This window comes from Seriola dumerili, unplaced genomic scaffold (assembly GCF_002260705.1).
Source record: "Seriola dumerili isolate Sdu_G_001 unplaced genomic scaffold, Sdu_1.0 BDQW01000025.1, whole genome shotgun sequence".
In the NCBI taxonomy this organism is placed as follows: domain Eukaryota; kingdom Metazoa; phylum Chordata; class Actinopteri; order Carangiformes; family Carangidae; genus Seriola; species Seriola dumerili.
In genome coordinates this window covers 17,643,467-17,671,232 of record NW_019174280.1, presented here as the reverse complement: position 1 = coordinate 17,671,232, position 27,766 = coordinate 17,643,467, and the positions used below count along the sequence as shown (strand labels likewise).

Below are 27,766 nucleotides of genomic sequence, written 5' to 3'. Positions count from 1 at the left end.
TTCTACAACTTAGTGTTGTTTTTACTGTAACAGCTGTAATGATGATTTTCACTTTGCTTGAGATTCTGACCTTTGAAATAATAGATAGTGCTTGAACTGTTTTCTTCTGACAGCCAAAAAGAGACAAGCCTCCACTCTGACATCAAGGCCCTCAGAATGTTTCCTAAAGAAAGACTGACATGATTTCAGTGACCCAGAGGTCACGGTGTTCGCTCAACACCACTGAGTGCTCTGTGCTCAACAACTGAGAGTCCAACCACTGCTTATTGTCTGGTGTGTGTGTGTGTGTGTGTGTGTGTGTGTGTGTGCACGTATATATATGCAGGGATTTAAACCAGCAACCCTCCAGTCATTTCTCTGACCATTAAGGCTCAAACCAGACCATATATTTGTCTATTGACCTCAATATGTGCAGACAGAGAAAAAGAGGAGGGACATGTTCAACAATGGTGTCTGGTGTCTTGTGGGTGTGTGTGTCTATGCCTTTTTGTTAACTCTTTGGGACTTCTTCCACTATAAACACCTTCCTTGTCAGGACCAGTAATCCTCATGGGGACCAAAGTCTGGTCCTAATGAGGCCTGGTTAAGTTTACAGGTAAGATGTGAATTGAAGTTAGGTTAAGGTTAGAGTTAGCCATGAATTGATTATGGTCAAGGTTAGGGTTGGGGTTGGGTTTGGCTGTCCACAATGAATGGAAGTCAAAGCAATGTCCTAACAGGAATAGCTAGACAAACCTGTGTGTGTGTGTGTGTGTGTGTGTGTGTGTTTGTGTGTCTGAGGGAGACAGAGAGAAAGCCTGAGGGAATGCTCTGTAACCTGAATGTAAGTCAGAAACTGGTTCGACTCATTTCCAGCTCAAAGCTTTGTCATTTAACAATAGACACACACACACATATGCCACACATACTGCAAACACACACACACACACACACACACACACACACACACACACACACACACACACACACACAGTATTTCTATTAAAAGACCACTCCCCTATAGGTAACTGGCCTCTCCCTCCCAGGCCACTCCTTAGCTCCAAGATGCACTTACATACACAGGAACATGATAGTTTGTATAACTAGACTTGAGTGAATAATTGAATCAAGGTGAATTAATACCATTTACTAAAACGGCTCATTTTCCAATTGAGACCCATGTAAAACATCTTTAATTTTCCTTATCATTAAACTCACACAAGGACACAAGTACAAAGTACATGACCATAATGTTTCTCCGTTTCCTTCTGTGATGCTCACACACACACTCTGTCTCTCTCTCTCTCTCTCTCTCTCTCTCTCTCTCTCTCTCTCTCACACACACACACACACAGGCACACACTCACTCACTCATATACAGTATTTCCCTGTTGTAAAGTGTAATAACAGCTGTCCTCGGGCCAGTTACAGCCATCGTAAAGAGACGACAACTCCCAAAACTCATTTACCACACACACACACACACACACACACACACACACCATGAACCTGGAGGGAGGAGGAGTGGACGTCTCTGTAACATTTATTTTGCTCTTTTTTTCTGTCTTTCTCTCTCTCTCTCTTTCTGTCTCACATCCCTCTTTTTTTCAGCCCATAAGTGACGTTTGACCACATTTTACAGCTGAAGGTGACAACGTACACACTCATATTCATGCACACTCTGCAGTATGTGCTCTCTCCAGTCTCCAGGCTAGTGTGTCTGATTGTGTGTTTGTGAAGGGAGAGACAGAAGAGAAAGTAGTCGTGTATTCACATTCCCGTAGTTGCTTTGAAGAGGAGCTGTTGTAATTACAACATGAGATGCAACACACATGCAATTGGTGCTTGAGGGAAATTTCTGGTTTATTACATCTGTGGATTTACTTTTGTAGTTTTGGCTATCATTTATATAGAATAAACAGGGGAAGACTGACTCACGATATGCGTGAACTGCAAAACAAACTGAAGTGAATGCAGTCATTCCTCTCAGCGACTTTAAAGTTGTACTTGCCAATATTTTAAATGATGATCTGTATTTGTTTTGTGTGACTAACTCATCTCGCTGTCATCTTGTATATTCAGTGTTTTGAAAAAGTAATGACTGAGATCTGGGAACACAGCAATGACAAAGTCATTTGTGGCAGAAAGCTCAACCAAGGCAAATGCAGTAGGTCAAAGTTGAGCCAGAAACTCTAAGTTTAAGACAAGGCTTGAATTTTTTTGGAGACCATCCCAGGTTGGCCCTTGTCAGCCCTGCTGGTCATTTTGGCCTTATTATCTAAACCACTATGGCAAGTACTGTTGGTCATAGTTGAACCAGAAAGCCTGAGCAACTCATTTTAACTCAAGACAAGGCTCTGTTTAAGGGACACTGGCCCAGGTTTCAGGGACAGTTAGCCCCTCCTTTAAGGCTGCACTGGAAATGCATGCATTCGTGGCTTGTTCTGACTCTGACTCATCTGCCTGCTAGTGTGTCATCTTTTTAGTGATGTTGCAGTTTACCCAGATGTTGGCAATAAACTTGATGAGAGCGATGTTAGAGGAGAACTACATAAATAACACACAGGTCGTATTAAACAGAATTCCCTTTTAATAAACACGTACTGTCTTTGGAAGTAAACAGCCTTACTCTAGTGTCAACATAGCTGTAAATATTCTTGTATGTAGTTTTACATTTATACACATGGTCTTGGCAGACTGCGGCTGTTGACTTACAGCTGTGGTCTTTATTTATACCTGTTGTCTTTGCAGACATACCATTCTTTACCCTCAGCACTGCCACTATCTTGACAGGCTAACAGAAATGTGTAATGTATGTTTAGCTCTGCAGACGGTCTCAGAACAAGGAGCTTTAGTAGTTGTTTGGCCCACTAGCATGTTATTCCCACTTGTATGTTATTCCCTTTGTTTGGGTCTCTATGATTTCCACTGCTGTGTAATATGGCCCTTTTCTGTGCTGCCAGTGAAAAGTAAATTTCCTCCAGGACAGTAAATGCTATCGTTAGGTATCTTTTGTTGTTCGACAGAACTGTGTCACAACCACAGATAAAAGAGCTTCGTTGACACATTATTTTTTTTCTATTTCAGATATTTTTTTTCATATTTGATTTTTATTGGTTTCAGAAGTCCCAGAAACATTTTCCAATTGTTATTTTAGGTGCTTTATTCTTCTTTGAAGTTAGATGTTTTAGAGGCTTTTTTTATGTGTGTTTATTTGTTTGTCTCTGTCTTTTCTCTCTCGGTCTCTGTCGGCCTCTCCAGTATTAGTGCTGTTTCAGGTTGTTCTTTGTGTGTCAGTGCAGAGAACTGCTTTTTGTCCGACAGGCTGAACAACTGAAGTGCTTCTGCTGCACAAACACGGGATAGACTAAATCCGACCCGCCAGTCAGTCAGTCAGTAAATCAGTCAGCCAGCCTGTGAACCAGCTTGCAGGACAATTGGAGAAGTCAGCCAGGCAGTTCAGTGTGTCACCAGCCCCTGTGCTGACTTGCTAAGCTAGCTGCTTCAGATTTAACCTGCTTATAGCTCTCGAGTGGGATTTTTTTCTTAACTCACAGTTGGGTTTCCTCCTCTTCCCAGTCTTCTACTTTTCTGCCTCTTCCCTTCCCTTCGTCTTCACTCTTTTTTCTTTTACTCTCTTTGCCTTTTGTTTTCCCCAAATTTTTCTCTTCCCTTCTCCATCTGGCCCTACTTACCTTGTGTGTCTGTTGGTGAGTGTGCACGTCTGTGGGGGTTGATGTTTAATGTCTGTTTGTTCTGCTCTTATCTCGTCCACACCAGACCTGCTTTTGAGTCCAAAACCTCAGCTGTGCCCCTATTGGCTCAGAAACAAACTGCCTCCTGTCTGCCCTGTGATTGGCCCATTCAAATCCTCTACAAAGGATAGAGCATTATTTGATTGTATTCTCCTGGTTATTTATCACTTAGCTATCTGGGAACATGATGAATGGTTTAGAGTAGCAGTGTAAAGAAGCTTTGCTGGCACCGGTGACGTGGGTACATACAGGTGTGGGGCTCGCTGCTCCACCCACATGCAGCCCATCAACCTTGAACAATCACTCTGACCCCATTCTGTCCAGTATTGATCCCTCTACAGCCCAGGCTCCTTTTGTATAAATGTAGCCTCGTTCTCATTGAAATGTGTCATTGAGCTGTACAGTAGGGCAGCACAATTACAGCCGAAATGATAATCATGATTATTTTGATCAATATTGAGATCAAGGTTATTAATTGATTTTAGGGACAAATATTTGAGTTGCTTTTTCACATCTAAATAAACAAGGCACTGCCTGCACTTCCATGTTGCGCTACATCCCTGCTAATGTACAAATCATTGCATCAAAATAAGATCAGTCCTTATTCACAGTACATCTCCTAAAAGTAAAATACCAAATCTTTAACATTATTAGAGTTTGTTTTTCTTCTTGGCATTGTGTTGTTTGCGGCACAGACACGAGTCACATCCACTCTTTGCATATGATTTGTTCTTGGTTAAAATTTCTTTTCCCAAAATCTGAAAAATACTTCCAAGCAACGGATGATGATCCATTTTGAGGGACCAGCTATTCGCCCTCTGCTTCAGACATTTGATTATGGTTTTGCATGTCTGCTCTCTTAACTGCTGCTTCAGGGTTTACAAGCAGCGGTGTGACAGCTCCCAAAAAATGAAGCCAAAACATCACAATCGCCCTCTGGTGGCTGGCTGTTTTTTTAAATAGTTTTTTATAAGAGGAGCACGCATTTTAAATGTCAGTTACAGACGATAATGTTCATTTAATTGTGAGAAGCTAAAATCGAGATCAAGATTAATATGTGATTAATTACACTGCCCTACTGTACAGTAAAACCTAGGCGAGTTATTGCTTACTTCTAATGAATCACACATCACTCACATAATGTTTAGATGCTTGGCGAGGAGACCATCAATAAAATATTAATTGCTTCCTGGATTTTTCTCTCTTTGAGTCATACTATGGTTAAAGTTTACACAGGCTGAGTGTCTGGAGTGAGTCAGCCAGTCAGCATTTCTGAGGTCAAGTGTGCGGTGAAGGGTGGAGGGAAGCAGCCAGTTGAAACTTGTTGTTTGGGGATTTTACTTAAAAGAAAATACCAGCTGTGCTCTCAGTCCTGAGCCGGGCTGAGTGCCATCTAAGGGCTCAATAATTACTCCCCCCTGACTCATTCAGAATGACACACTGACATGGGATCTGATGGTGGAGATGGTTTATGGGTAAGCCTTTGTCGGTGATGTTACAGGATACCAATGTCCGGAGTCACCTTAAGACTTAATTGCCGGTCATAAAACTTTTCTTTTTCAGTTCTGCTCTTGTTTCCACAGAAAAGGAAAGAAAAGTTGACTTGTCATGTTTGACTAAAAGTTGAATTGTGTCAGTGTTTCCCCGAAAACACTATATTTTATAGTGAATTGTTAAATGGACACCTACAGTACCAGACTGTGTACTGACAGAGAGAGAAAGAAAGGGGTGGACAGGGAGACAGTAAACAGAGATGTGGGTGTGGGGAGAGGTAAATGGGTGAGCAAACACAAAAAGAAGGAGGGGATGGTTCAGCTTCCCTGAAAGTGAGTGAAATCCGACTCCCTCCATGGCTTATGGGTGAACTCATTCACACACAGGGAGGCGTGAAGCGGTGGGGGGGCTGGGGGTAGGTAAAAGAGAGGTGAGGAGGATTTCCCAATTTTCTCTGTGAGCGACAAGCTCTCCCCTCCATCTCTCTATCATCCCCACCTCCTCTCCTGTCCTCTATTCTCCTGCCTTATCTGCCAGCCAGTCAGTCAGCATGTGAAGTTGCTTTAAATGTCAGCATTTGAATAGTAATACAGATTAACGATGGAGAGATAGACACAGAGCATAAGGAGGAGAGAGAGAAAACACAGGAGAGAGGTGAATGTCATAAAGATAGTGTCTATGAAAGGTTTCGACCCCTGCTAACAGTGCTAACAGCTATCTGGACACACACACACACACACACACACACACAGTAGTGTTCAAGGATTACATCCATTTTACATCATTGTAACTGCTGTTGGTTTTGGCAAAACATTCAGTTTGGGCTTTTAGAATTTGTAATTTGTCCTTCTTATTAGCATGTAATTTTTTTCATTTCACAATGGTTGATAAAAAGATTGAATGATTGGACAGCAATGACCACAATGACTGGGTTCAGCCTTGTACCAACACATACTTTCAGAGCTTATGTCTTTTTATCCACATGAAGTGTGCACCAGTGGTGCTACAGGCAATATTTCAAGCTCTTCCAGACCACAGGTGATGCAACATCCCTGGAAAAATTGAGAGACTATTTTCCATTTTCAGATTGAAGCTTTTAATGATAAGGTTGCCATTTGAAACCAAATGGTTTGCTTGAAAAGCGGCCAATGTAGCATCAAAAGACAGTTCCTCACAGCTCAGTTCCCGTTCCTATTGTACTGTGCGACAGTGATACTGTGACGGCAGGTCATTAGTAAGTCGTTCATGCCTCATTGTGCACTTTCGGTGCTTTTTGTTTGTGCTTGTCCAAAAAGAGACGTGCTCTTCTGGTACTACATTTAAGTACCTTTGTGAAAGCCTTGTTCAACAGAAAATTTCCATGTAAGGTCAGAAGAATACACAATTAGGCACGAACACAGGAGTAAGTGAAATGATTCATCTTTTAAAGAATCACATCTCAGACTCCACTGTTGATTTAGTAAATAAAGTTTTATACTCAGTCCAAGAACAGACTCCATCCAGACATGTTGGTCAATGAAATGCCAGTATGCAGAGATGGAGGTCATGGCTGCCTTTCACTGAATCCTGTACAACAAAATCATCAGTTTGTGGAAAATAATGTGATGCTTGAAAACTGCTTGAGTTTGAATTTGAATTGAAAAGCTGCATTAACCCCAAGAGTGGAGCAGGGTGAGGGGAGGAGATAGTCAGGGATGGAAGGACAGAAAGGCTCCTTACAGAAGGAAAAACACACATTTCTGTTTTACTGATACTGTCAATGGAAACTCCTGAATCAGCTGAACACACATACGCACACACACACACACACACACACAAGTACACACATGTCTCAGATTCAATTACAGCATCGTGAGATGAAGGAGAAATTCTTCAGCCTTCAGCACTTCCAATTAAACTACTGCTCTGAGTGTGTGTGTGTGTGTGTTTGGTGTGTGTGTATGCGTGTGTGTGTGAGTGTGTGTGTGTGTGTGTGTGTGTGTGTGTGTATGAGTGTGTGTGTGTGTTTGTGTGTGTTGCTGTGTAAGTCATGTGTATTTGAGTGTGTGATTGCGCATGCCAGTGTGTATGTTTAACAGGCGAGGTGTGTGTATATGGGTCTTGGCTTTGATGGCGTCGCGCTGCGCTGCAAGGGCCACTGAGGCGTGACGAGTGAGAGTTTATGTGTATGTGTGTGTGTGTGTGTGTGTGTGTGTGTGTGTGTGTGTGTGTGTGTGTGTGTGTGTGTGTGTGTGTGTGTGTCAGCCTCTCTGATGTCACCTTGTATCATTTCAGGCTAATTTCACCTATTCTCAGTGAGGGAGAGAGAGAACCAGAGGCAGAGAGAGAGAACAAAAAAAGTAGAGGCGACACAGAGAAAGTAAATGATAAGGTACAACTTTATTAGTGTCCTTGAGGCGGTCGGCATCAGGACTCCTCAGTGATACACATGCACATAGATTAAAAACAACAAACACAGCAACAGGAGTACCGCGTATAATATACTACAGCACACAGTCAAAGTCAAGGGACAGTGTATAATATTATAGTACAGAATGATAGTGTATAGTTAGTTAAAAAGTCATTGTATACGCTTATTTCTGCATCAATTCCCTCTCTCCCCTTCCTTCTCCTCTCCTTTTAAGCCTTCTTCATTTGTTTGAGCCAAAAACGAAAACCGTTGTAGTGATTCACGGGTATAAAATGTCCCACAGAGCCTCATATGATTACAAATCCGGGTCAGCAATCGTAATTATTAACTGGACTTGGCCAAAATTGGAATGATTTGGAAGGAAACAGGATTACTGGTGGTTGGAATTGGATTTTAATGATGTAAATGTAATTATTGTCCTTGAAAATTATTTCCGTTTGCAAAATGGAGCTTCTCTTCTCTTCTCTTCTCTTCTCTTCTCTTCTCTTCTCTTCTCTTCTCTTCTCTTCTCTTCTCCACCGAACTAAACAGATATTTTTCCTTATTAAACTTGTTATTAATATAGCAAATGATGAAGGGACAGGAATAGAGACTAAGACAAAAGGCAACTGAAGAAAAAAAAGACAAAATGTTATGCATTGACTTTATCATATAATCAACAGGCGTATTGTGATCTCCCTAAAATTAATTTCCCCCATTTCTCTTTCTGCCAGTATGTTTTTTTCCCTTCTCTCTCACTGTTGCTTTGTACTCTTTCCATCTGTTTCACCCTCTCTCACTCATCCTGTCTTATCTCCTCTCTGGTGATAGTATCTGTGCCTGCAGACTGAAACAGAGCTCTGCTGAAAAATACTAGACAGACATGGTGGTGAGAAAGACAGAAAGTGAAAAAACAAGAGTTTGTACGGTGCTGTATGCACATTAGATAAAGAATATAGGTTGTGTGAGGTCTAATTTGTGCTCGTTAATCTTTCAGATTCCTCAGATTGCATTCAGGGCCAAAATGTGATGATCAGTCATCTGATTGGCTTAAATATAAAGCATGTGGTCAGAGAGAAAGTGATGTGGAAGGGAAAAAAGTTTCCTCAAATATGCAGACATGGGCGTCATAAAAGTTACGCTGACGTTATCTTGAGTCAGTGAACTTGCATATCTTTCATATCTGACATTTTGTACTGGCGTATCTTACACGAAGAGCTCTGCATTTACGTATTTGCTCTCAAACTATACTGCTGTATTATAATTTCACAGTTCACAGGACTGTCACCTTGAGCCATTTTCCTTACATTAATCTCATCATCTCTTTAATGAAATACAAGCTACGAGCATCCAGGATGGCAAGGTCCTTGGAGGAAACCACTGTTAAATCCCTTCTGGCAAAGACTTCAAACATTTCTGTGATTAAATAGCAGGTGTGAGCCCAACAAAAATAGCCAATGAGACTTTTGCAGTAATGGTAATGAAGAATGATATTCAGTGGCACTGAAAACCCTAGATATTTACTTACACATGAAGCAATGTCAGAGCTGTACAAACAGTGCAATAGCTTGTAGTAGCTGTAGCCAGTTCTATCAGCTGAGGCAATGTATAGCTATTCATTTTAAAATGAGTTAACAACATCAAGGCCTCATATTATGCGCTGCTGTTGTGGTTGTCTAATGTTGCTGTCTTGAGAAATTTACTCACCAAGGAGGAATGGTTCACACAAGGGCACAATCACTGATTTAGCAATCTTAGATTTCATAATCAGCCATTTCTTAGTTTTAATGGAGTTTCTTTGTCCATATAGATTTTCTGGAATTGTCTAGAGAAAAAAAAAAGCACCTCAGACCTTCATTTGATTTCAACGTGTCCCAGGGACTTCTATCTGAACAGACCTTAGCTGTTAGATCTGATTTAATACTGCCTATTCTGCAGATCGGTTAGATCACATTGGAGGAAGGGAAACCTAATCAAACCAGCCATTGTTACACATTCTTGCCATGTTGTCAACTAATAATCTTGATCTAAGCTAATACCTGAGAAATGGACGTGGTCCTCTTTTCTTTTCTTTTTTTTTTTTGCGGTGGACCCCCTGAGGCCTGTCTTCTCCCATGTTTCTTAACAGTTTTGGTCAAAGCACTTTTGTTTGACTCACCTCCTGGAGGTGGAGGTCAGTGCAAATCACCACAAAATGACTCTGAGTGACGGTGGCAGATGTTGTGTCTGATGCCATTCAACAATCTTTTAGAAAAGACTGCGGCTGGTCCTGTGTCACTGTGAGTGTATGTGTGTGTGTGTGTGTGCGTGTATGTGTGTTAAATTTCCTCTCTCTGCCCTTGAGCCTTTATCAAGTCCTTCTAATTATTTTATTATGCAAATGAGTCACCATTATTTCATTAGCGAGGCAGCCAATCACAGAAGCTGATTAGGAAGTGATTAGCATGCAGTCGGTTTCTCTCTGTCTCTCTGTGTCCTTGTGAATGGAGGGGAGGGAGGCAATAATGACCCATCTGGACACACAATCGTGCATACACTTTGAAAACTGTTATAGGGATTTGTTAAATTGTATTATACAGTTAACACATGAAGAAAAGCACAGTACAAATACAAGAACACACAATAGTCTTTCTGGGACGTTTCATTCTACTATAATCAATATTTTTATCATAACAATGGATCAAATGACTGTGTATTATGAAAGGGGGTCACTCATAGAAACCATAGATGATTATCATCTTCTCAGCTCTCAGGAGCGGCTAAACATCTTCAAGCTCATTGTCTTACAAAAAAACTCTAAAAACTCATGGTGCCCTCTACCTGCTCAGCACCAAACATCAAGCAAACAAAGTTCAGTGACTAGCTGGTGAACACAATGGAGCATTCAGCAGCTGAAGAGCCATATTTTTCCTTCAGGGTTTGGTAGACACCACAAGTGGAGCTAAGAGGAGACTTAGTATTGGACAGAAACACAACTCCAAATGAATGCTAACCTTGCTAAGTACCTCATGGATGTTTGTTTGGCAATTATCAAGTTACCTGCCCAAAAGCAGAGCAGACGCCAGTGATTGCTGACATTTAAATTAATGTATTTTTTTTTTTAAAAACAGATAGTTATACTGTAGATCCATAGATAGAGAGATATGAACTCCATACAACATTTGGGCTAGACACGGCTCCCGATAGAGTCTTCTTTCAGAGGTAAAGTGTTCAACGTCTGCTCTTCTCATCATTGGCAACAAGGATTTACTGTCAGATCCATGTGTCTGTTGTGTGTGTGTGTGTTTGTGTGTGTGTGTGTGTTGGTTTAAGTTGGCAGGACATTGGGGAAAGGGAAAATTGTTAACTGAGAACTTGAGCGAGCCGTGTGCATGTATTTGTGTGTATGTGCAGACGGTTTCATGCATATTTAGTTTCCGTATAACCCTTTTCAGAACACGAGAACACGGCCTTTTTGTTTGGTATGTTAGCAGTTGAAAGCAAATGTCTATCAGAGGTGTGCAGATGAAAAGAGAGGAATGCTCCATGATTGAGAAATGTTCTTTCAAATCAGTCAGACAGCGGAATTTAAAACAAGGACATGTTTTTCTTCACTGCAGAGCCAAGGCAAAATACTTCTTCTACTGCGGCACTATATTAGAGCTGAGTGGAACTTGGTGTGTGTCTGTGTACACAGTTGAAAGCCCACAGCACATATTTTAAACACGGTGGGTTTAAAATCCAATTTTGCTGTACACTATATACTGCTTTCAGAGGCAGACATTGCATAAAAAGGCTTTGAAACTAAATGGAGCTTCTGTATGCTCACTGTAGCTTCAGCAAGGTTAAACAAGGCCGAACCAAATGCTTTAGCAGGTAAAGCAAGGTTAAGTGGTTCTGCAATGTCAACGAAACTCCCTAGAAAGATTATCACTTAAAGTAAACCTACAAAGATAAGTGTCACTCTGGCTTTAGTCGAAACTAAAGTTCACAAAGATATCAGTATTGTCACATCAAGTAAAGGTTTAAAGGGATGATTTGTGTTTTCAACAATTATCTGACACTTGATTTAAACTGCCCACCACCCATTCAAGACCACCTTCACAGTAAACTGCAGTGCTTTTCAGCTAGCGTAATCATGCACATTAGCAATCTTTGTCAGTTTGTCTTGTCTTGATCACTGTAAACCAACTAGCTAGACCATATTAATTAAACAGTCAAGCTAACATGTTAAATGTTCCTGTGTTAAGTCAACTTGAACATCATCTTTACTGGGTGCTAAATGATTGAGTCTTTTGCGAGTCATCTCAACAACGATACAAAACAGCAGAGTTGAAGCAAAGCCCTCCTCTTTCATAGAACCCATTAGTGCTGCTGTGCATGTGGTCATGTCCACAATCCACCAGGAGAATGCGGCTTGGTACTAAATGTTGGAGTGGTTGAAATTAATAGTTGCAGACGAGGTAACGAAAGCTACCACTGTTCAGACAAGGAAGCAGTTTTAATAGCAGCATGGCACTCGATGTGGCTCTGGCTATGTTGGCAGCTACAATTAAAATATGAAAATTTGTTGACTACTTCTGTTCAGATACTAACCCCACCACCACCTCTACTCATACTGTGCTAACAGTTAACAGGTCCATTTTTGTAGTAAGAACATGGGAAAGACATTTTCTCCTGTTGACAAAAAATGATTTTCCACCATGGCTGCAAAATCTATGAGACAGCTAGCAGGCCCCTCTTGGAAGAAACTATTAACTGTGAATGAGGTGCTGTGTGGATCTAAAAAACACATACACAGACTTCCAGTATGTGATAGTTAACATGGAGTGTTATATAGTGATATATAAACACACACACACATATATATATATATATATATATATATGTTTATATATACAGTATACTGGTTTGGAAATGCAACACATAATATACACATACAAACATAAACACTATAGTTACACACTTTGCTCTTTTAACACATGCAGAGAAAACTAGCTGACAGCAAGATGTAAACTGACACACACACTGTGGGAGACAGGAAGTCATGGAGTGTTACACATGCACACACACACACACACACACACACACACACACACACACTTGCACATTTGTTATACATCACTAGAATTAGATATATCCAGGTTTAGTTTATAATATAATAGTTCAGAGTGGAAAAATTCAAGTTGTCGTGCTGTACTTAGTGCCCTCTACGTGTCCCAGCTTTTTTCGCATTATAACTGGAGGTAAACTTGCTGTGACAGAGACTTAATTGAATTGAATGGGAGTGAAGTGAATTGCATGAAGAGAGGCTGGTTTTAAGAATGACGCCAAGAGGAATGTGATCCAATGCATCTCTCAGGCTGTGAGTCACAGCCAGCCATACAGCCGGCAGCCGAAGACAGTCACTTAGTTTGATGTTAACTTGTTTCTCCTCTGGCGGCGGCTGTCACCTCTTGGTATCCCTCTGTAGTGGGAGCTCAGATCAGTGGGGTATCTGAGGGCCTGTCGTTCTGTTCTCCATCACAGCCGCCACAGCTCGCTCTAGGACAAACGTTGCAAAGCTGTACAGCCAACTGAATGCGAGGAGATTTATGTTGCTGCAGTGCTGGTTGCTGATAGTGTTTCATGGTGGCTTGCTCTTGTATACCTTCTTTTTTAGCAGTTTCTTAGTGGTTTTTCTTAGCAGCTCTCCAGAAAAGTAGAGGTGCGATAAGAAAGTTCCATAATACCTTCTTAGTTGTTTGTGTTCTTGTTTAGCCAGTCTTTGATTTTGTCAGTTTTTCAGCTGTGTATAATTTTAATGTTACTTTTGTCCTTTCCTTTGCAAAAGTAGCCAAGAAGGTCAGCCATTAAATTAATGTTAAATGTTGTCATGTCCAAGTTGTTCAGGCTGTGTCACTGTTAAATAATAGTTAAATACTGTTAAATGTTCTGAGCCTATGTGAATGTTCTTGCTCAACTGGGGGAAGGGGATTTCACTTGTTCGGTCATCATCATATGTACATTACAAGTTATTTCCTGAAGTGTCAATAGTAATCTAACATTATGTATTTTTTGTGCCTGTAAGTAATTATGTTAAAATAGCACAGTATTTGAGTTTGTCAGTATTACTGATTATTCCCATTAATGTATAAACAGTTTCTCTATGTATTTATGTACTATATAAGTGTACTGTATCATGATATACTGCATATCACTACCAGACTATTATATATAGAACATTTTATCCATATCATCCACTCTTCTTTAGCCACTGTCAAGAAGGGCACAGAGGACACATTCGGGTCACCACTAACCACCAGTGACTTGAATCAGATGGCACTGTGGCTTTTCTTAGCCACATCTCTCCTAGCCATTTTATTAACACAAGCCGTACATCACTGCTAGGTCGGTGAATCAGATAGCTAACATGCTATTCCTAATAGCAATATTGCCAGCACAAGCCACATATCATTGCAAGTTGATTGGTTCAGCTAGCCGTTAGGGACAAGTGGCGTCTATCTGTATTAGAGCGACTTCCTGTTTAGGCTGAGCCACAGGCGGCCAGCTCACACATGCTTGTCCTGAGGCCGTGGTGATGGGGCTCAGATGATCAGCTGAAGGCCCTGATGGTTGAGTCAGAGGTGATCCTGACTGGCCTTGAGTGATGACTGTCGGAGCTCAGACTCCTGGTGGTTTGTTAATGAGCTGAGACAAACACGCACAGAAAAACAACATGCAGGAAAGAATCAGAAGTTTTACAGGATAAGACCAGAGAGGAATTTGTGTTGCATTGAAAAAAATATGTAAATTTAGTTAATTCAGTCAATAATCATTGATCTTATGAGCTGAACTAAATCTTATTGGGTTTCTCTTTGCAGGAAGCTGTACATTTGACGAGGGATTCTCCCAGTGTGATTACCAACAAGATCCCTATGATGACTTTGACTGGACACACATCAACACCCAGGATGTGCCCTACGTCTCACCAGACCTGCCACAAGGTAAAGACCGATTTCCTTTCTCCTTTCTTTGTCATCCACCCACCCCACGCACCAAACCTTGTCTTCTCCATCTTATGTTCCACTCCTCACAGTGGAGGAAGTAAATTTACTCAAGTACTGTATTTTATACTTTATATTGCTATTTCAGCACATTTCAGAGGGAAATGCTATGCTTTGTACTCATCTACCTACATTTATTTGACAGCTATAGTTAGTTACTTTTCAGATTAAGATTTGATATAAAAACAACATGTGATAAGCATATAAAATACAGTATAATGTTTAAGATTAAGCCTGTGGATTCCAACTCCTTTCGGCCCTTAATAAAAAAGCAGTGTGTAGTTATTAATTTCAGATGTCTATGAGCTGTTAGCAGATCCATCAAAGAGACATTTCCATTGTAAAGGCATAGTCTAAACAACTATTTACTATTTAAGCTAAAATTATCCAAAATTTAACAAAAAAAAAAGAATACAGACTTTTGTAACATAACTTTGTTTTTTCTTCCTTCATATCCCATTAATCATCTTACTGCCATCTAGATTTATGTTGTGACCCTTTGGTGGTGACCGATGGGCACTAAAATAAAATAATAATAAAATATATGCATAACTACATAGAGTAGTTACTAGTAGCTCCACTTCAGCCAGCTGCAGGAAGAAATGCTTCACACAAGTTGATGGTTCTGTATTAACAGTCTAATTATGTAATATGTAATAATATATCAGTCACAAGGGCCAATTTTCTTTGCAGAAGAACTTTTATTTTTGATACTAAAAGTACATTTTGCTCATGATATTCCAGTACTTAAACTTCAGTGGGTTTTTTGAAAGCAGGACTTCGAGTATTGTTCTTGCTATATTGGGACTTGACTTGTACCCACCAAATACATCTTGGCCTCTTCTGCATTTCATCCACATATTTTCCTTCTCATCTCTTTTCCAAGATCTCCTCTCCTCTCCTCTCCTCTCCTCTCCTCTTTAATCAGTTGCTTTTTTCCTCCATGATGATGATGAAGGGGAAATTAAATCTTTCTGCCTCAGGGCTGAGGGTCTAATTAACAGAATATGAGGTCATTAATCAATGGCAGGGAACAGGGAAGGTTGCCTACTTTACAATGTTAAAAGCAAAATGTTGTAACAATAACCAGCTATGCAATCTTAAGATAGTAACTGACTTTACGAAATTGAACCCACGGAGTAAAAATGCCTGCTGTCTGAATAGTGACGTTAACCACAGTGAAGAAACCATGTGAAAATGTAACAACCAGAAACACTTTTGAGTTTGTTCACTTCTTTTATGTCCAGCTCTCTTTTTGTCCTTTTCTGTCATCTCCTCTCTTGTCCTTTCATCTTGCCTCCTCTCCTCTTTCGCCCTCTCGTCTCCTTTCCTCTTGGTTCTTTCCTGTCCCTTTGTCTCCCCTTGCCTCATGTCATCTTTGTTTCTCTCCTCTTCTTTCCCTTCCTCTTGTTTCCTCTCCTTTCATAGCCGTACCCCTTCTTTCCTTTCCTTTCCTCTCCTCTCCTCTCCTCTCCATGTCTGTTATGGAAGATTATGACTTTGTTACCATGACAATGTAAAGCTGTTATTTATCTCTCATGCTTATCATCATGACAACCCAGCCTCACTGACATTTAGAGAAAGGTTCGGTTAAACACCAGCTCTTTGCTATTTTCACTCACACACACACACACACACACACACACACACACACACACACACACACACACACACACACACACTTCTTCCCAAAATGTGTGTTGCTGTCTCGTGCATGTGGTCTTGCATATATTAAAGCAATGACACCAGAGCTGGGTGCAATGCCCAGTGGTACAAAGCCAAAGTCTAGCATTTAGCATTATTAATACCAAGAGGTGTCACTATGCAGCGAGGGCAGAGTTGGCAACTCTGGTTAAATACCTAGCCCAAGAGCGCAGAGGTAATACCTGGAATTAGCATAGCATTAACACCTGTAGAAGCTAGTGGAATGAGCAGGGGTACGTGGATGGCAGAGCAGGTTAATGGTTTGGAGATGTTGGTTGCTGAAGGGGGGGTTCAGAGCCTTGCCTAAAGGAACTGACATTTGATGTGTTAATAATGCCAGCAGGGTTCAGGACAGTGGTGCAGGGGATGGAAAACGAGGTTGCTGGAGGGGATTACAGATACATCACTTGGCTAGGTTTTGTATTTGGACAGAGTTGTAGGAAATGGGTGAGGGGCTGAGTTGGTAGCTTAAATGCCTTGCCCAGGGACACATGGGTAATGCCTATTATTAGAATGGTTGTTTTTGCAGGAAATCCTAGCCACCAGTAATTTAGAAGTACTTTGGTGTGACTAGCTCCTGTCTCCCTGAGGGCATGGCATGATTTAGAGCAATGGCACTAAACCTTTTTGGCTTTTGACCACTGAAAACAAAGGGATACCTACTCCCTTTGTTTAGGGGGAGTTATTAGTGTTTGCCATCTGAAAGACCTTTGGGAATAAGTTTATTTTTCAATTTACTATTTCAAGGGGTCATATATTTTCAAAAGTATTGGCAGAAGTAAAGGAGTCATCTTGCGCAGAATCATTTTAGAGTCATTGGATAGTTCAGCCAACAGTTACACTTTTCTTCCTTATAACCCACATTGATTCGTCCCAGTTGCTAATCGCCATTTGTGCTTAAGGCAGTATTGAGTGTGCAGGGATGGTTGGCTAGTTTTTGTAATAGAGATAAAACTCCTCTATGTAATATCTCTGAGGGTTGATGCTGGCACTAGTCACCATGGCAGGGTCTAGATGCGACGCTGGCATTGTACGTCGTGCCAGTTGAACATTCATGGGCTGGGGCTCTCTGGCTCTGTGGACTAAAGCAGATACTCTTGACTCATGATGTTGTCAGCCAGTACCACTCTAAACCTATTTGGCATGCCATTCTCTCCATGCCCCCCCCCCCCCCCCCCCCCCCCCCCCCTCTTGTTGTCCACTGTGTACTGTCTAATAAGGGAAGAGGGAAAAAAGGCATTAGAACTGCAGCAGAGCGGGTCCCTTGTCCACTGAATGTTTTAATAATGATCGAATGATGATGGATACGGTGACCTAAAAATTATGATTAAATCAAATTTCTCCGACACAGTCTCTGTAACACTTGAACATTCAGCTTCACAAGAGTTGTATTGGATTACATTATATTTTAAATGTTTCCACCCTGTGTTATTAATTGTAGATTTATTTGTTGAGCAGTCTGATAGAAAAATCAAATAAGTTTGTTTGTAGAGCGCGAGAATTGGAATGACCTGTTGATGAATCAATGAGTTGATTAACAGAAAATAATTTAGTTCATTGATTAAGCATTTATATTATTTTGGAAGCGAAAATGCCAGTGAGGAGCCATGTGTCTGCGTTTTTGGACCAGCTACACATTTTTACTATTAGTGTTCTGTTGCAGGATGTTAACTCGCTAAGAGGTTGTTAGCTATTTTACACCTAATTTAGTTTGCACCATGCTGACATTGTAACTCTCCCATTAGCAGGCTGTTATTGTTTAGCTGAAGAATACTGTCCTCTGTCTACCGCGCTGCTGTTGTTGTTATGTGACATATCTGGGTCTTAAGGCTGTCACAGGGGTATTTTTAGCCTCATGGTTATATTGTGTCGTCATTCTATTAGCGGCCATTTTAGACTTTGGCAGCTCAAAGACATCAGCCATTTTAGAAACTGGCAGACTTCAGGTGTCGGATGTTCTTGGCATCACAAGGTCTGTTTTCTTAGCATGCGTCTTGTATCAGTTTCATACTGTCAGTCTTTGATTACTCATATTTTCCAATGCTATTTATGTCTCAGATTAGCCGTTGTTATTGTTCTGTCATTTTAATGATTTGCAGAACATATTTACCAAATATTATTCACATATTTTGACCTGTACCTAATCAATTTGTTGGTATAATTTTGCAGCATGCAGTGTTATGATTAGCTCAAGTGCTAAAGGTGATATTTTTCCATGTTGTTGTGTGTTATGACATATCTGGGACTCTGACTGTTAGGAGTATTTTTAGCTGGCACACCATCTTGGCAGCCATCTTAAAGACACTTTTCTCATGTCACCATCTTAGCATCAGTGCCAAAAATGAAGAAACAGGAGTGACATCCATCTTGTGTTCGTTTTGGATGGATTTAGAGTGTTAGTGAGAGAGAGAGACAGAGAGAGACAGAGAGAGAGAGAGAGAGAGAGAGAGAGAGAGAGAGAGAGAGAGAGAGAGAGAGAATTGTTCTGGCCTCATCTTGTTTGGCTATAGTCCTGTTTGGACCTAAGTCATTTTGGGGTCTTTCAGAACCAGGAAGTAGGATTATTATAATACTTCAATGGCAGGCAGGCAATGGCAGTGTGTGTGTGTGTGTGTTGTTAAGGTGGGGGTCGGGTGGTAAAGACAGAGAGGAGAGGAGAAGCGCCAAACCAATAACTAGGAACTAGTGAAAGGCTCGTGTGTGTGTGTGTGTGTGTGTGTGTGTGTGTGTGTGTGTGTGTGTGTGATTGTGTGCACCAGTTTAAAGCCTGTTATGTTTTGTTCTATTCTGCAGAGAAAAGTCTTTCCTCACAGTAGATTAGCTAAACAATAACTGATAATCACCATTGTCCTATAGCCTATTGTATAGTGCATATTGTGTATGGTGTAATTTGCAAATAGAATTAACCAGTTAGGATGAAGCGCTATGTTTGTTTTTCCAGGGCACAGATTTTGTGTTGTATTATATTTTACTACATAGATTTTTAATTCTATTCAGTTTCATCCTGTTTAATTGTATTTCATTCTGTCCTATTCCATTCCTCTCTCTTCTATTTCATTAGATTCTGTTCTATTTAATAATTTGTGACTCTGTTCTGTTCTATTTTCTATTTTATTCTGTTTAGGGCAAAATGCACAGCCTATAAATAGTCAGAAAATACTGAAAAAATTCCCCTCACAGTTTCTCAGAGACCAAGGTGTGACACCTTCACGTTGCTTGTTTTGTCAGACCAACAATCTGAAACTCAAAAATATTCAATTTACATATATATTTATATGAAATGGAAAAGCAGCAAATCCGCACATTTGAGAAGCTGTAAACAGCATATGTTTAGCATTTGTGCTTGAGAAATCATAAGTGATTAATCAGTTGTTAGAAATTATCTAACCAATTAATCAGTGTATTGTTTCAGCTAAAGTTCCATTCACTTCTATTCTACAAATAGAGTTAAACATGATCATGGCTACCTCCTTTCAGTTTGTGATGAGCTAATGTGAGATTGTGAGATTAAAAACATCAGGCAGGAAAATATCACATTTCATCATATTTCATTGGAACAACATCTGGTTGAGGTCTGAGCTGATTACGAGAACATCTGGATGGGCTGACTGACTGTCCTGTCAGCACAGCCAGATTATGTGTTACGTTGAGCTCCATTTCCTGCACTCAACCACTGTAGGTATAAGGTACAGTACTCAATGTTATATGGGGAATGAAAAATTTCATCATAGTCCCACCGTGTTAGCAAAACAAAACTAACAGATATTATATTTGAATTCAGCAGAGACAGGAGGAACATAATGCAAACAAAATAAGTAAAGCATAAAAACATTGCCCTGAGGATAGCTGTGAAAAATGCAACTAATCATGTCACACTGCTGGGTAGTTGCAGGTAATCATATATTGCACGCTGTGGAAAAATCTGAATGTGGTGAAAGGGGCCTGCCCAAACGGCATGGACTGGTGTACACACACCGTGCCATTTTGGCTTCAAGCTGACCACTTCACATGATTTCAATCAAGCTTCGCTAATTTTGATTTTATGATGTGTATATCTCTACTTTCACGCTCACACATTAGCTCGCATCATTATAACCTGGAAACTGCACAATTTCCGGGAGAGAGGGAATAAAGATGAGCTGGAAGAAAAAAGTATAGAAGAAAGAAAATTGTATGGTTTCATAAACGCATGAAATGAAAACTGTAAAAGAAGAAAGAAGTTGTTTTTCTCGTCTCTTCTCTTCTCTTCTCTTCTCTTCTCTTTTCTTCTCTTTTCTTTTCTTTTCTTTTCTTTTCTTCTCTTCTCTGATTCTTGTATGGTAAGCCCAAAAGAAATTAAACAGACTGGAGTAAAAACATGCAAACATAAAAGGAAAGAATAAAGGATTTTGCTTTCCATCACTAGAAACTCACTGCTTAAAAGTGAGTTTGTTAAAGAGGGAAGGTCAAACCAGGTGGGAAGGTGCAGAAGAGAACGAGGATTAAAGTTCTTCAGTCCTGCACTAAATCATAAATGAAGACACTGGCTGGTTATCGGTTAAATACCCAGTACTGACAGTAGTGAGATGGTGATTCCCAGTTTGGTTACTGTCATATGCTCTGGCATATACCAGAGGCAACACACACAGGCATGCATATGGTATTTAATGGAGCCAAACTATCAGAAAGATACAGTGAGGGATAAGTGGTGATTATAAGTTTGTTATTTGTCACATGAACACCACAGGATGTACAGTGAAATAAAGTAAAGTGACAAGCATCGCAAGATTGTGCAATGACACCAAAACCAATGTGCAATAAAAAATAATATTTACCAAATTTGCAAAAACAGAGCATGCAGTAAGCAATAGTTGTTCCTTTCCTCCACAAAAAAGACAAGTTTAAACCAACTTAACTGACAAGTAGTCGTAACCACTTAAAAGGAGGAGTTAATAATAAATAGGAACTACATGGAAGTACTATTAGGAAAACCAGGAAAACACGGGGAAATCTTTAGAGTAGTTTCAAAACGATATAATATATAGTCTTTTTATACTTTGATTCACTCACTTCACTTTACTTCACAGAACTGATGCAGCTATCTGTCGCAAGCCGTGGGCACACAGCCTACTCTTTGACAAGTCCAGTCCCAATACTCACTGCGTCTTTACACTAACAACCTCCTCAGAGGGCACCATTGCTAGTCTGTTCAAGCCAGGAATTGCAGCTGGTATGTGGTGTAAGAGCACAAACAGCTGCCAGAAAAGAATGGGGGGAATTAATGGGTCATGATTCATGTCAGATTCACAAAACAGCATGAACCAGATCCACCTCAATTTCAAGTCAAATCAATTAGAATTTTATTTGTATAGCAGCAATTCACAACGTAAGTTATCTCAAGGCACTTTCCAAATAGAGAAGGTCTAGATGTTGTGATGTTGCTTTTATATTTTTTATCTTTGGTAACCTTCTCCTTGTCTTTGTCTCTGTGTCAAGGTTCCTACATGTATGTGGACGTCTCTCAGTATGATGTTGGCGAAAAGGCCAGATTTCAGCTGCCAGTCATGAAGGAAAACGACACCCACTGTATCGACTTCAACTATCTCCTCACCAGCCCTGACGGCTCCAGCCCCGGCACCCTTAATGTCCTGGTGAAGGTATTGAGCATCAACACAGTAGAATACAATAAAAATGCAAGGGTTTATTTGTCTTAATGGACTGAGCCTGATCGCACTGGTTCAATTTTTACGGTTTAACATTTCCAGCAGAAAAACTGTCCTTCCCTTGAGACACATGGACATATTAACATTAAACAAGACCAAATGTAAGCCTACTAACCAGCCCCTGCCTCACACAATTTACTTTGTGCCTTACAAATTTACATTGTGTAAGGCAGGGTTTGATTTCATGGGACAATTTCAAAACAAAAGTTTGTTTTAACTCCAGAAGAGTGGAAGTGCAGAGTTAAAGCTTTCTGTTTGTCTGGCAGATGGGGAAGAGCCTCTTTAGTTAGAACAAAACAAAACAGGGTTTATGGGAAATGTGGTCTGGATTTTATGAAACACAGCCACAAACAATCCGGCTACAGTGTGATAGATGTTGCAGACTGCTTTGACTTAACCAAGACTTTGTGTATGAATGCTTAACTTAGCATTGAAAGTTAATTTTGCAGTAAAATATTGATTTTTAAAGCAGCAAACATTCCCCAATATTTTTGTGTTTTTTTATGGAGAAATTAATCAGAGTGGACACATGTGTCATACTGATGCAATGAATCAAACTTAATTCCCTCCCAGAAGACTCGTGACTTCTAATCCTCTTCTCCTCCTCTAACATTTTCTTGCAATTTGTGGAAATTGTTAGAAAACACATTTGCTTGTAAAGGTTAACAGAAGATTGCACTTTTACTGGTTTTACCATTTACTGGTTCTGACTGCTCATAAACGTGATCACTTAAGGTCACACTCACATTTCTACAAACATCTTTCCTGCTAAAGTGTCCTTGAAGAAGACATTGTGTGCCGAGCCCAGAGGGTCTGCACTGTAACGGACCCTGACCTCCGACAGAAGCAAAAACACTGACTTACAGAGTCTAATTATGTATTATTATGTATTATTATTGCTGTTGTTGTGGAATTTAATACATTTCAGGCAACCTTTCTCAGTAGACCACTAAATACAGTGGACTGCTGTGTTACCATGTTCAATTTTGTGTGAAATATTTTATGACCAAGATATTTTATTTGTGTTTTGTGGTAGGTTAACAAGGGTCCTTTAGCCAACCCCATATGGAACGTGACCTCCTACACCGGTAAAGACTACCACTCATTCATACCTTATTCTGACACTATTGTGATTTTATTCCATTGACTTCGATTTTGTTGTCATTCAGGTAAAGACTGGCTGAGAGCTGAACTGGCCGTCTCCACCTTTTGGCCTAATGAATATCAGGTAACTCGCTACATAACAACCAGCATAACAACAGCCGTGTTCATACATGATTCATTCATTATGTGCATATATCTTTATTTCCTTTATTTATTTTTTTTGTACATGTGACTACACAGACACAATGCACACACAAATACAAACACATGCACATGCTGTGAGGCAGGCGGCTGATTTATTTGTGTTGACTGAGGCTCAGGAGGTGACGATTAGGCTAGAAACACACTGAGGAAAACGAGGTGGGTGTGTGTTTATGTGTATGTGTGTTTGCTTGCACGGGTGAGCGTCACAATGCCGGATACAAACATGGTTGTCAATGTTTTTCTGTCCTGTATGTGTTTTTAATAAAAACCTGTTTAAAATGAACATTATTAGGTTCACAGAAGTAGGGGCAGCTGAGGATTACATTGTACAGAACATTCTTCTTCTTCTTTCTTAATTCATGTCAGTCAACATGATCTGTGTGTGTGTGTGTGTGTGCGTGTTTGTTTGTTGCCTGGTGTTGACAAATGTGAGCTTGTCTGTGAATGTCCTCGCAGGCATACACACACACTGATCATGTAAAAACACAGCCTGGGGACCATATAATATTACTGTAAGGCAAAGTGTGAAAGCATCCTCCAAATGGCCCATCTGGAGCCCAGTCCCCCTCAGTGACTATGGGAGGAGATCACCAGCGTGAAACTCGTGTGTCAACATGTTTTAATTGAACATAATCATCCTGGTTTGCTGAGGCTTATGTAGGTTTTTCAGGCTATGAAACAGGTTATTGGATTTGAGGTTATGAAGCAATTTTTTTTTTCATGTTGGAACATGTTTCTGTGTTAGCACTTTAGCTTGAGTTGTAATGAGACTGGTTCCACCAGGGGAAGGCTAGGCACATGTCCACAAGATTAAGTCACACACACACACACACACACACACACACACACACACACACACACATTCATACAAGAATAGATGATCACATAAATGCACACACACCCATGCAGCACTACTCAGGTAGACCTTGTCATTAGGTTTTTGCCTTGATCTTCTCTTTCTCTGCACATTAAGACAACATCAGACTGATGATAGTTTCTTGACTGTCACTAGACCTCAATGCAGTTAATCAACCAAATTTTTACTTAATTAGAGCTGACATGATTAGTCTATTAAATGATTAGTCAATCAAACAGCACATTTTTGGCAACTCTTTGATAATTATTGGTTGAAATGTGCCAACAATGTACTGGTTCCTGCAACTCAAATGTGAGGATTTCTTTATCTTTGTCATATATGATATTAAATGTAATATCTTGGGACTGTTTGTCAGTCAAAACAAGACATTTAACATATTACTGGCATGAATTTCAGAATTTGTGTTACTGGAAAGATTGTTTTTGTTTTACATATCTATTATAAATCCCCTTGCTGTGTTTTTCCCTGTTTAACATATATTACCTTTGGGTCATACGAGTACATGTTTAGAGACGGCAGGTGCTTGGACCCAGCTGACAAATCTTAGGATTCAGACTATAACATGAAATGAAAAACGTCCCCTCCCTGCAGGCTTAAACATTTTTGATTCTGTGCCCATACGTGCATACATCAAAGTGATATATGTGATTGGCTGATAAGAGGATGTTTGCTATAACCCAACCCTACTGCAGACTGATGATATGTCAGTCCTCAGCCTTCAGCGTTTCAGAGCTGCTCTGCCCATGTGCGAACTTGTAAACACAAGCTATCAGTAATCCTGCCTCCCACTGATGAGACCAGTGAGTCAGCGAGTGTTTGACACCTGCATGAACGACATATTATCTCCTCTCAGGTGACCGACATCAGATCCACGAGTTGCTGAATTCAAGTGGCTAATGAGTAGATTCAGAGAGCAAACATCAAAATGAGCATCCAGGTTTCTATTGTCCCGGACTTTGAGGAAATCATTCAAAACGCACTCTCAGAAATACATCATCATTAACAGAGCTGCACACTTGACTCGAAAAGTCACAAAAATGAAACTTGGGCCTCTGATTTGACTGCTGAGAAACTTTGAAGATTTGGCTTGAGATTTGAAAACAAAACAAAAGCAACAAGAACTTAAATTTAAATCTCAAGTTTTTAGCTGATGAAGTCTTTCAACAATAGTGACAGCTGCATACCACACTAGTGCTGTTTTTTTATTTTGAAAATGTTACTATTAGACCTATGCACTGAATAGACTTGGTCTTAGCAGCATGTAAAGAAAACCACTATTACCAAATCTTTGATGAGAAAACATTCAAATGCCATTTCATTATCATAGTAACTTGTTACTTGGACATGTTAGACTTGTGTCTTGGACATGCCCTTCAGCACTTGAGGCTCGATTTGACACGACATGAGACTTGGCTTGGACTTGTTTCAGCTGACTCAAGACATGACTTAAAACTCCTCTGGGTAGTTATACCGAATTAAATGCAAAAAGTACATTTTTGAAATAATTTCATACATTTGCACATGTAGCTTACTTGTGCAGATAAAAGGGAAGAGATTATTAGGTCATGTTACTGCTACCAAAAAAAACATGGGTATCATAACAAGTGGCGATCAGCAGACTGTGGAGGCAGAGAGACAGGCAGGCAAGCTGGTCTTCAGACAGACAGAAATGAAGGTATTAAAAGTCAACTGATGTCTCTCTGCTGTGCTCCACAGTGAGCTATGAGTGAAAGATGATAGGAAAGAGAGACGAGATAGATTGGTAGGGGAGGGAGACAGAGAGGGGCAGAGTGTGACAAGCAGGGGATGATAAGCTATGGGTAAACAGTTCACGGCAGATTTCCTTTTACAGGTGATGAATGACAACAACTGCTCACCCCCTCGCTCTCTTTCTGCCTCTGTCTCTCTTTTTGATAGCGACCTCCTCTCCTCCCTCCCCTTCCCCTGTTCATTACAGTGCTCCTCTCTGAGTAAACGCTGTTAGAAAACAGAGGCGGCAAGAGAGAGGCAGAAAGAGAGAAATTAGGGGAGAGAGAAATGTTTAGAAAGAGGGATGATGACAAGTGGAGGGAGTAGGAGGGCTAACATGTGGACAAGGAGGACAGAGGGAAGATGAGATAGATGAGATAGATGAGGATAGTGGAGAGAACCGTCTCTATTCAGAACATGAGTTGATGAACTGAGATGGTGGTAAATGGAGGCACCTGTTGAATGCAAAATGAACACTCTACTAGAAATACAGGATTTAGAGATTTTGCAATAAAAACAACCACAATGAATTATTAAATCACAACTAAGGGCCTTAATCTGAACATCCCTTTCCACATTTTGCTATTTTCCTCTTTCTATTTATTTGATCAAAAAAACAACTCGTTATTCCCTCTTTCTTGTCTATTGAAATACAGACAAAAGGATTCTGCTGAGTTGCGTTTGTTCACACCAGTTCATGAGTCCACAGCCATGCTAGTGGCTCTGTTACACTGCACTGAAACACTGCAGTGCTTTGAGCTAACATGCTCACAATTAAAATGCTAACATGCTAATGTTCAGGAGGTAATGTTTACCAGTGGTTACAGTGGACTGACCGAGCTAAATTTTTGCAATTTAAATGAACTTCTCAGCAGCTATAATATGGACGATGGTGCAGTTCTCATGGAGGCACAATGTGGTCGCAATAAGAAAAGAAGCAGGTGTAGAAAAATAAGTAAAAAAGGAAGTGGAGGGATGGAAAGGGAATGAAAAACAAATAGATAAGCTCTAACCCTTCATTTTCTACCCTACCACATTGGGTTTCATTACTTAATCTTATTCACTACTTATCATTTCTTTGGTGGACATTTTATGTGTGCCAAAGCAGATTACTATGATCCAACAGGAAGCATTTCTTTTATCCTTCCTGAGTTTTTGGCCAGAATGTATAAATCCAGCTGCAGTCAGGATGGCAGCTTTGTATTTAACTAGTGTTATGCATATCACTGGTGGCCGTCAGTGTATTCTGCGACAATTCAGATTGGATCCATCACTTTGACAGCAAATTTAATTGGCAAGTGTCTTGCTTAGTTCTAAAATCAGTTCGCCAGTGCAGTTTATGATGTGGTAACAGTGCCATAGAGGGTTTGTGATTTGCCTGCAGAGCAATTGCAGGTTTTGTTATTTCAGTTTCCTCTGGCATTTCCAATGTTTTTGCTGTTGTTGTATTTTTTGTTTTTGTACACTTTGTATGTGCTCACTACTCAGACTGTTCCTTTTACAGTGTAACCCAGGAGTGTTATTTGTAAAGATATATTTTTCAAATACAAATGTAAACAAATAAAACAACACACAAATTCAACTACTCTCTCTTTTCTCAGGTCATATTTGAAGCAGAGGTTTCGGACAGCAAAGCTGGCTTCATCGCCATAGACGACATTCAGGTGCTCAGCTATCCATGCGGTGAGTCATTAGCATGCCAGCAATTAGTCCTAGTTCGCTGAGTAGACGCTGATAGCTTTGGCCACTAATTAGACTGTACCTGGGATGGTTTCTGTTGCAGT

General features: G+C 40.3%; 1 protein-coding gene across 14 annotated transcripts in view; it reads left to right on the top strand.

Annotated features, from left to right (window-relative positions):
• Window positions 1–27,766, top strand: part of ptprk (protein tyrosine phosphatase, receptor type K) — a 112,118-nt gene that overhangs the window by 30,299 nt on the left and 54,053 nt on the right. For 13 of the 14 annotated variants that reach the window (XM_022764097.1, XM_022764078.1, XM_022764024.1 and 10 more), the window contains exons 3-7: window positions 14,460–14,582; window positions 21,822–21,982; window positions 23,085–23,136; window positions 23,218–23,276; window positions 27,584–27,665. In XM_022764097.1, coding sequence (XP_022619818.1) covers window positions 14,460–14,582; window positions 21,822–21,982; window positions 23,085–23,136; window positions 23,218–23,276; window positions 27,584–27,665 — 477 coding nt within the window. Of the gene's footprint in view, window positions 1–14,459; window positions 14,583–18,307; window positions 18,319–21,821; window positions 21,983–23,084; window positions 23,137–23,217; window positions 23,277–27,583; window positions 27,666–27,766 lie in introns of those variants that run through there. The other variant, XM_022764088.1, reaches the window with a different exon arrangement.